The sequence below is a fragment of the Orycteropus afer genome, unplaced genomic scaffold (assembly GCF_000298275.1).
Source record: "Orycteropus afer afer isolate SDZICR_OR568_19922 unplaced genomic scaffold, OryAfe1.0 scaffold00101, whole genome shotgun sequence".
Classification (NCBI taxonomy): domain Eukaryota; kingdom Metazoa; phylum Chordata; class Mammalia; order Tubulidentata; family Orycteropodidae; genus Orycteropus; species Orycteropus afer.
Window position 1 is genome coordinate 6,202,631 of NW_006921688.1, and position 9,915 is coordinate 6,212,545.

A 9,915-nucleotide genomic window follows, 5' to 3' on the forward strand; every position below is an offset into this window, starting at 1 on the left:
CCAGCCTCCAGGCTTTTTACCAATTCTGACACCAACCATCCCTCCCACGACACTCACTGGTTTGATAATTCATTACAAGTGGCCACACTGAACTCACAGATCATGCTCGTGATTATGGGGTTTGTTAGGGAAGTAACAGGCTACAGTTCAGGCTCAGGAACACACTCAGGATACACTTCTTTGATCAGGACAGTCTCCCCTCTGCTGTGCCCTCAGACACTCCTCTCTGGCCCTTGGCCTCTCAGCCTGGCCTCTCTGAGCTCTTTTAGCTCTGCCGACAGGTACACCTAGGTGCACCCCACTCTGCCAGAAAGCTCCTGCCCAAGTGCACTCAGTGTTCTCGCTCTGTGGGCCAGGTAAGCCTGCTGCTTTGTCTCATCCCTTTTGATTCCACTGCAACACTCTCTCTGCCGGGCATCTCTCTCTGCCGGGCGTCTCTGCCATGCAGCTCTGGCAGGGAGGTCCAGTGTAGGGATCTCAGCTCCAAGGACACACTCTACTTCACCTGCAGCTCTTCTCTCTTGATGGCAGTGAGACCCCCCTCTCTGTCTCTAGGAAGGCTTATTTTAAGCCTGGCAAAAGGAAAAAAACAAACAAACCCAACATCAGAGTTCTACACACCTTATTTGCATGGTCCCACCTAATAATCCAGTGGAGTTACAAAGACTAAGGCTAGACAGGCCATACTAAATAATTCACTGCACCCCTGGTTTTTCTAGGTATTGTCCCTTTCATACATCCAAGATTAACATCCCCTTCACAATTAATTTAAGAATAAGCACACCCTTGAAGGCATGTAAGACAGACACTCTATGCCTTTATCTTCCCCCATTTGAAACAGCCAGTTTCCAATTTGCCCATCCCTATCAAACCAGCACTCTGAGGAGCCAAGCATGTTCCTTTCTCTCTGGAGAATCTTCTGTTCTGCTTGGAACTTTGGGCATCTGCATCCATAAACAAGCAAAGTCCAGGCCGGAGAAAGCCATTCAAATCGCAGCAACTTAACTCCAGCTCAGTGTCAAAACATCTTCCTCTTCTTCATTTGGTCGGGTTCCAGTCAGCTCAGCCCTGGGCATCCCAGCTAGGTCATGGGTACCAGCTGCAAGCTCAGGAGCCACACTCCTCCCCTCACTTCAGACCAGCCAGCACCTTCTCTCTCATCTCTAGTCCTCCAGGACTAGTTCAGTGCCTGTAGGCTCAGAAGTTCACACAACTCCTTGCACTTCAGACCAGCCGGCCCTTCCTCTCGTCCCTAGCTTCCGTGGGCCAGGTTAAAGAGTACCAAACTCAGCTGTTTCTTCATTGCTGCACTTCCTCTACTTCCATCCGGTGGACCCAGGTGGTCACAAGCAAGCAGCATACGAGCCTGCTACTCACCAGCTCCCTTTAACTTCCAGTCCAGGAAGGGGTTTCTCTCATGGGCCATGACTTTCCTGCCTCAATGCACCCAAAGCCAAACTGTTTGCTTTAAATTCAAGGAGCCAGATATTTTCTCTGCAGAAACAAAGAGAACTTTTCTCCTTCTCACAGAAACAAAGGGAACTTTTGTCCTTTGTTTCTGTCTTTAAATGCAAATCTTCTGTTCTCTCAGTAGTTCTCCCAGGTTTTCTACCAGCAGTAACCCAAGGCCTATTCCTACCAGGCCAGACATGCTGCCTCCCTCCAGCCCTTTCACCAGCCGTTCTTCCCAAAGCACCCACCACCTCTCTCCTGGGTTTGATAATTCCCTGCAGTGGCCACACAGAGCTCACAGATTATGAGTTAATTAGGGAAGCACCACAGGCTACAATTCGAGTTCAGGAAAAATGCTCAGTCTCTCTCCCAGCCCACCGTCCCTCAGCCAACAGTCTCTCACAGTCTCTTTCCCAGCAGTGCTGGTCCCTCGGTGTCTCACTCAGCAATGTGTGTCTCTTGCAGCTCTTTCCCAGCAACACGTGTCTCAGGAGTCTGTGTGTCTCTTTCAGCAGCACGTCTTCCTCAACCAGCAGTCAGAGAGAGTTCTGCCTCTAGGAGGGCTCCTTTTGAGCCCGGCAGGGTGGTCAAACTAGCCAATCACAGCATCAGAACTATAAGCACTTGAGAGAGAGAGTGGGCACCTCCCAGAACACTGTTTTGTGCCACTCCCAACAGAAATACTCCAGGTGGACAAGTTCAGCAATCAGGAGCTCCTCAGTTGCTCATAGAAAATCCCACCTTGGAGTTTACAAAGACTTATGGGTAGAAAAGTCACACTAAGTAATTTACTACACCACAAGGGGTAACCCCATATCCAGATTTGACTCCCTGAAACTCTATCGAATTACAGATTTGTAGGTTTCAGAAGAGAGGGTTATGCATATTCCTAAAAATTTCAGGAATTTGGGTGTGAGATGGTTGACAATTGGCTGAAATGTTATTTCCCAATAACTTTGTTCCTCTCTGCCCCACTGTGCATGTCCACAGGCCAGAGTTAATTTTCAAGTTGTTTTCTAAGACACCTTATTTATTACCTATGCCTAAGGAAATAATAGGAAAGACTGTTTTTCCATTCAGTTCTTGAGGAACTGAGCTTATCGCATTTACTCATCTGTCTCCAACCTGGAGTCCTCTGTGTTTACTTATCTAGATCCTAGGGAAATAGTTGATGGTAATTAAGTTTATTTATCTATTCCCACTCTGGGTCCTATCTGTTACAATTATCTGCCTTAACCAAGGTGGGGGAAATAGTTTTGACTTTACTCCGTTTCAACAACATGACCAAAGTAGATGAGATGAAGTCTGACCACTTTCGCTTCCAAGGAGCATTTTGGCTGCACTCTACACACAAGGCTTGAAACAAAAGCCTGTGTTTCTTTTGGGCAAATTCTATTTCCCTTTTTAACATATGCACTCAAGTATTGGATGAATGCAGACTTACATACTCGCTGTTATCCCTATCCAATATTCATTTCTAACATACTAGGTAAGAGAACATTGAATATCCATAGTTCATTTAGATAAACACATAATCCAAAACAGGTAGGTAATCCTTTTGAAACAATTCAATTTCTTCTCTTCACCTTGATTATCTTCCCATTCTATACATATGGCCTTGGGCATTTGACTGGGTGTAACCAAAAGCCCTGGTCTCCAGATCAGTTATCTCCTTTAATTGGCTTGGCTTTTGCCTCAGGCCGTTCTCCCCTCAGCCACAGCATAATACCTATAATCCTCCATTACAGGTAATAACAACCAAAGTAACCACCTAAGAACCAAGTTTGACTTTCCGGTCCCCTTCCTTCTTTCTCTTACAAACTCTCATGCTTCGGTGAGTCTGGAGCCATTGCAAGGAACCCTGCTTCTGACACCAACCGCATCCCTTATAGGGAGGACATCACAAACGGGAATTTGAATGACTTGCTCTGAGGTGGAAATGCTTATCAAACGTGATTTGAAGGTGAGAAGGAGAAAAGTTCCCTTTGTTTCTGTGGAAGACAGATGCTGGGAGAAGCGGGTACCTGGTGATCTTTCTCCTGGATCCCTCAGAGCTTGCCACAACTTGGAGGGGCCAGCGGGCCTTCCCGTGCCGGAAGGGCTGTGCATTCCGGGCATCTTTGGCTCAGCCCTGGGGCTCGGTGCCACAGTTGGCGTGCCGTCCGTGCTGACTGGCTCAGTCTGTGATGACAGGTGCAGGGAACGATGAGGGGAGCCAAGGCCGTCAGCCAGCACAGCTGCTTTGCGATTCTTGGCCCTTCATGTATGAAAACAGCAGCCTCCGGGTTGTTCTTCAAGATTGGAGTGCTGTGCTCACTCCAGCTGTGTACTTGAGGGTCTGTATCGGCCCCTTACAGAGAAAGGCAGTTAGAAGAGCAGAGACATGTGCCCGTAGACCTCTTGGCACTTTCCTTACTCATTAACTTTCCACCCAAAAAAAAAAAAAAGTCATTGAAATGACTCCAACTCACGGCAACCCACGCATTCAGAGTAGAACTGTGTTCTGTTGAGTATTTAGTGACTTACTTTTTGGAAATAGATCACCAAGCCTTTCTGCCGAGCCACCTGTGGCTGGGCTGGACCCTTCTTTTGATCAGCAACTGAGCTCCTTAAATCTGGCTTAACTCCTTACCTTGAGCTTTCCACTGAAGGGCAGGTCATTTAAGTCCTGTTTGTGGCATCCTGGTTTATACAGGGATGCTGGTGTGGCTATAAGTGCCTTAACTTGAGGCTGTTGGGAAAAAGTGGCTTAATTTGAAAGCCAGGAAATGAATATGTTAATAGAACCAGCCATCCGCACCCTTGACGAGCCATGGGATTCCTGTGCTGCATTTTCCTTACAATCTAGGTAATTGGACAGATGATAATGTATTACATTTCTTGGTGTTGCCAACTGTTTCCATGCTGTTACATTTCTCCTTCTTCTCCCCTCTCTCAAGGCAGGTGATGATAACTGGATGCAGGAAACAAACCAGAATTTGGCGAGAGAGGTGAGGGTTGCTCATTTTTTAAGAAGCACTGTCCTGTTCAGCGCTGGCTTCTCTCAACAGTGGCAAGTAACCTATGTTCTCTTTTCAGGCTGGTCTGAACATCACTCACATCTGCCTTCCTCCAGACAGTGGTGAAGATGAGGTAATTACTACCTGGCATTTAAACTCATAAGGAGCCCTGGTGGCACAATAGTTAAATGGTTGGCTGCCAACCAAAAGGTCAACGGTTCAAACCCACCCCTTGGTTGCATGGAAGAAAAACCTGGCAACCTGCCTTCATAAAGATAATAGGCTAGAACACCCTGTGGGCAGTTCTGCAGTGTCACATGGGGTCACTGTGAGTCTAAGATCAACTCAACAGCACCCACCCAACAGCATTTGAACTCATACTGGCTTTCCTTTTTAGACCTTGTTGACTTTATTAGTGCCTTGCGGTTGTGGTTGGAAAAGAGCAGGCCTTTTCTTGTGGTTAAATTTCAGGGAGAAAGGGATCTCTTTTCTTTGTTGGTCCTTTTTGTCTGTGTGTTTCTGTCGAAGACGTGACCTAGCTATTTGGGGTGTGTTTCTTCAGCTACAGAGACAGCTTCATCTAGTGGAAGCCATGTGGCTGTCAACGTCTGGAGGCAGAGTTTTCGTTCTTGCTCTGTTCTGACAGGTTGTTTGACTGTGGGTCGTCCTTTGAGTTCTCTAGGTCACAGTTGATGCAGAGAGTTCTGGCTACCTGGGACAGGCCAGACTTCACAGGTTCAGGGCATCGTCCTCCAGACTGCCACGTCTGCCCAGGGCTTCAGATACCAGCTCCAAGCTCAGGGTTCCCCAGGCCACATTCAGTTCTGGCCAGCTGGCATCAAATTTGGGGGCTCCCACTGATCGCCTCAGGTTCAGTGATTTGCTAGGCAGACTCGTAGAACTTGGGAAGTGCTACACTCACAATCATAGTGGTATTATAGCAGAAAGATACAGATCCGAACCAGTTAGAGAGAGAAATGTAGGACTAGGTCTGGGAGGGTCCTCAATGTGAAGCTTCCCTGTCGTCTCCTCATGGAGTCAGGACACTTCATCCAGTCAGCTGTCCAGAGTTTTATGGGGTCTCATTACGTAGGTGTGAGTGATTGGCTCAACAGACTCATGATTGAACGTACTCTCTAGCCCCGTCCCATCCTCGGCTGTCACCTGGTGGGTCTTCCTGGCATGGCTAGTTCCCACCATCAGTCAACTCCTTAGATTACGTCTCAGGTGTGGTCTGGAGCCCACCGTGAATGAAGAAGACCCTCCTTAACTCAGGAAATTCAGGTGTTAAAGGTCACTTCCCAGGAACTAGGGAGCTCTGATGGTGTGGTGGTGAAAGCATTCAGCTGCTAACCAAAAGGTCAGCAGTTCCATGAAAGAAAGAGAAGGCAGTCTGCTTCTGTAAAGATTTATAGCCTAGGAACCCTATGAGACAGTTATACTTTGTCCTGTAGGGTCGCTATGAGTCAGAATTGACTTGATGGCAGTGGGTTTGGTCCCAGGAACTAGAAATAAAGGCCAGATAAATTCTTAGGACAAAATTAATTATTATTATTTTTGTACTGTGATTTGGGTGAAAGTTTACAGAACAAATTCACTTTCCATACAGCAGTTCATATACACGTTGTCTCGTGACATTGACCACAATTTACCCCAATGCAACAGCTCCCCTCCCACTTCCTCCCTATAGTTACCTCTTCCCTGTGTCTATCCCTCCATGCACTCCTGCCCCCTGAGCTGTCTCCCTGTGCATAAGCAGCCTTTCTTTCTCCCATGATTGTTCTCTCCAAGGAGTGTATCTAGCTCAGGTAAATGTTCAGCCCATACAGCTGTCTATTGTTTGGCTGGAAGCCACAGCTGTGGGTTCAACAAAATTAATTTTTCACTCCATAGTTGCTTTATCTTATTGATAATAAAAGATGAGGATAAGATGATCTTCAGGGTCTTTCCAGCACCATTCTTCTTTGACTCCTTCAGTGACGTTTTGGGGCCACTGATAAAAAACAACCAGAGGGTTCCTTTCATTGCTATTGCACGTGATTTAGTTGTTTGCCAGCAGGAAGTAGCAGCCTTCGTAAGAGCCTTCTAACTTTTGGAAGAAGCAGCCTCCCCAAAGCAGTGGTAAAGAAGCTAGACCAGAGGCCACACAGGTTCCTGGCCCCCAAGTTAATACCTGGTCCTTCTAATGACAAGGTTTCTTCTGATTTGCTATACCATCAAAGATGCATTGGGCTTTGTGTGATTAAAAACAAAAAACGAAACCAAACCCCTGCCATCAAATTGATTCAGATTCATTGACCTTACAGGACAGAGTACCAGTGCTCCGTAGGGTTTCCAAGGCTGTAAATCTTTACAGAAGCAGACTGCCTCATCCTTCCACTGTAGAGTGGCTGGTGGGTTCGAACCACTGACCTTTTGGTTAGCAGCCTAATGCTTTCACCACTGTACCACCAGCACTACCTAGAAAACCTCAAATGCCAGAATCTTAAATACCACAGAAGTTTCTTTTTCTTGTGCATGAGTAACATCTGGAAGTAGTCAGTCCTGGTTGGTATCATGGCTTCACAGTCATTGGAGACTAAGGCTCCTTTCGTGTTACTCGACCATCTTGGTTGAGCTGCCTCATGGTCCAAGATGGCTTATTGGATTCTGTGTATCACACCCACATTCTAGAAGAAAAGACAAAGAGGAGCTGTTCTCTTACCTTTATGGATGTTTCCTGAAAGACACAATTCTACTTCTGTCCTTTTGTGCTGAATCTCATTGCTTCACCATAGCACAAGGGAGGCTGGGAAATGTAGTTCTTATACCAAGCAGCCTTAGATAATTTATAATCACATCAAAAAGTGATGAGTTTATTACTCAGGAAGAAGGGAAAAATGGATATTGGACAAATACTTTCTGCCACCCTTGACGCTGTAATATATTACAAATATTAAGATGCCTGTTACTCCGATATTAACAAAATGCAGAGAACCTTGTTGCCCGTTTGTGGGACACCCTTTGCTTGCAGTAGAATTTACCATTGTTAGGTTGCTTTGCTACTGGTATTGATAGCCCCGAACTTACTTGTTCCCTACATTTCTTTGGTGAAATGCTGATAGTTATGAATTTGTGTGGAATTACTATTATTTTGAAAAAGATAAAATTTTAATGTATTAGTTACAGATGTTTGCTTTAGTTACTTCTAGGAAATCCTGGTTACAGGTAACAGTGGGATAATAAAGATAATGCTTATTCTGACACATATTATTTTAAGGTAACATTTGCCAAAGTGTGTTTCCTAGGTGGCAGGTAGAAACTATATTGCAAGGTTACAAGGCTAGGTACATTTGGGAAATGCTTTTAACTCCTCAGAGTGGTTAACATGCTAATACACACTGCCACCTCCTGAGGGAGGAGTCTAGCGTCAGCATTTCCCCAAGTTATTTGAGCAGCATCCCCTATTTGTTTCTGAGCATCTTCAGGAACAGGGAGGGACACTGCCCTGTGTGTCCAGGATTAGGTTCTTGACAAAAGTAGAGGTGGAGCTGAGGACTGTTTGCATGTAGCTGACATGTCAGTGCATTTGGAGAAAGTCTGACATCATAAGCGAATGGAGTTTCTTGTATTACGTGATAAGTGAAATAATGAAACAGTGAGAAAAGGTATTTGGGCACAGGGAGTCTGCTTTGATGAGTCAGGAAGTCTGAAAAAGGCTCCAGGTTGGGTCTTCCTGGACAGCACCTAGTAGGGCTGTTTGGTTAGACACGGTGTGTGTGTCTTTGGCAGATTTCTGAAGGGATTTGGTTCCGTTTCATTCACAACTCTTGTCTGTGCGTGGGCCCCAATACCGGGGCTGCTCCCCAGATTTCCACGCAGCTCATCCCCCCTCGCCTCCCCATTCTTCTTAGATGTCACGCCCCGGAGGGGCCTTCTCAACTGCCCGCTCCTCCTGTCACTCTCCTGTCCCTTTGCCCTGCTTTGTGTTTCTTCCTATCATTTGTCACTTCCAGGGTTTGTGTTATTTGGGGAGCTTTCTCTTCCCAGTGGAATATAAGCTCCTTGGGGCAAGAATTTTTTGTGTTTTGTTTCCAGCTTTATTTTCTTTACTTAGAACTGATAGAAAGAAAGTGCTCAAAACGTATTTGTTGAATGAATAAAAGAAGAGTGAGTATGAAACACAATGTTCTTTTTTCTTTTTCGTTTGTAAGTCATATAGCTTTCCCTGAACCAATTGCCAACGAGTTGGCCCTGACTCCTGGCATCCCCTCGTGCGTCAGAGTGGAACTGTGCTCCTTAGGGTCTCGGGCTCCTTTCTCAGAAAGTCCTCACCAGGGCTCTCCTCCAAGCTGTCTTTAGGTGGACTCAAACCTCTAACCTTTCAGCTGGCAGCCAAGCACAGTAACCATTTGCATCACCCTGGGACTTCTTTCTTCCCCTACCAGATAATAATACATACCATAGTGAGTTTTTCTGGGCAGTGAAACAAAAATAGTAAACAAACCCTTCATAGTGAGATCAATGTGTGTGGGCTGGTCTCTCTCCTACTTATGAGCAAATCATTCGGTTCAGTGCAATGAATCAGTGTCTTATCTCCTGGCACAAAATAGAGACACACAGAGGAAGGAGAAAACATTGCTTAATTAAAGACAGATACACACATAAAAATACCAAACCCACTGTCATCGAGTCGATTCTGACTCTTAACGAACCCACTGCGTTTCTGAGGCCGTAAATCTTTATAGAAGTAGAATGCCCAGTCTTCCTTTTTTGGAGTGGCTGGTGGGTTTGAACTGTCAACCTTCTGGTTAGTAGTCAAATACCTTAGGCACTACGCCACCAGAACTCCTAGAGACATACACAGTTATGAGTTGTTCCCTAAGCTTCCCAAATTGCACCTTTATCTTTTTCACAAATAGTGAATTATTTTAGTGTTTCCCCCACCAGCCACTCCTCAGAAGGAAGGTTGGGCAATCTACTTCCGTAGTGATATCGCATCGGAAACCCAAGGAGGCGTCGCAGTGAGTCGGGTCTGACTCGATGGCACAAAACAACAACAACAAATGGCTGGAGGCTTGAATGCTTAGAACTGATCACAAGCTTTGGTGACACTCGCTGTGTGCTGCTCGGGGCCAGAGAGTATGAGGGCCTATGTGGTGACTATTTCAGGATCGTGATTAGTGGGCTTTTGCTGCACACATTGTGTTTGAGGCACAGGCTTGGCTGGGCCTCGCTGGAATGCTCGAGAGTCGTGCTTGCAGGCCTCACTCACAGCGGGCAGTGTGTTTCACTTGAAATAGGCTTGTCTTTTGCCCATATGAATCTTCATAACTATTGAGCTTTTCTTTCACTCTGTTTGTTTTTTTTTTCTAACAGCAAGTAAAGCCATAAGAAAGAGCCAAAGAGAATTCACTAAAATATTGAGTCCAGCTTTTTATTTTTTGAACTTTTATTAACATGATGAGAAGAAGAAATAGACTTC

General features: G+C 45.8%; 1 protein-coding gene across 1 annotated transcript in view; it reads left to right on the forward strand.

Annotated features, from left to right (window-relative positions):
- Nucleotides 1-9,915, forward strand: part of MTHFD1L (methylenetetrahydrofolate dehydrogenase (NADP+ dependent) 1 like) — a 280,830-nt gene that overhangs the window by 7,890 nt on the left and 263,025 nt on the right. Inside the window, exons 2-4 of the mRNA XM_007943227.1 lie at nt 3,505-3,631; nt 4,392-4,442; nt 4,531-4,584. Of these exons, the coding sequence (XP_007941418.1) occupies nt 3,505-3,631; nt 4,392-4,442; nt 4,531-4,584 (232 nt within the window). The remainder of the gene's footprint in view (nt 1-3,504; nt 3,632-4,391; nt 4,443-4,530; nt 4,585-9,915) is intronic.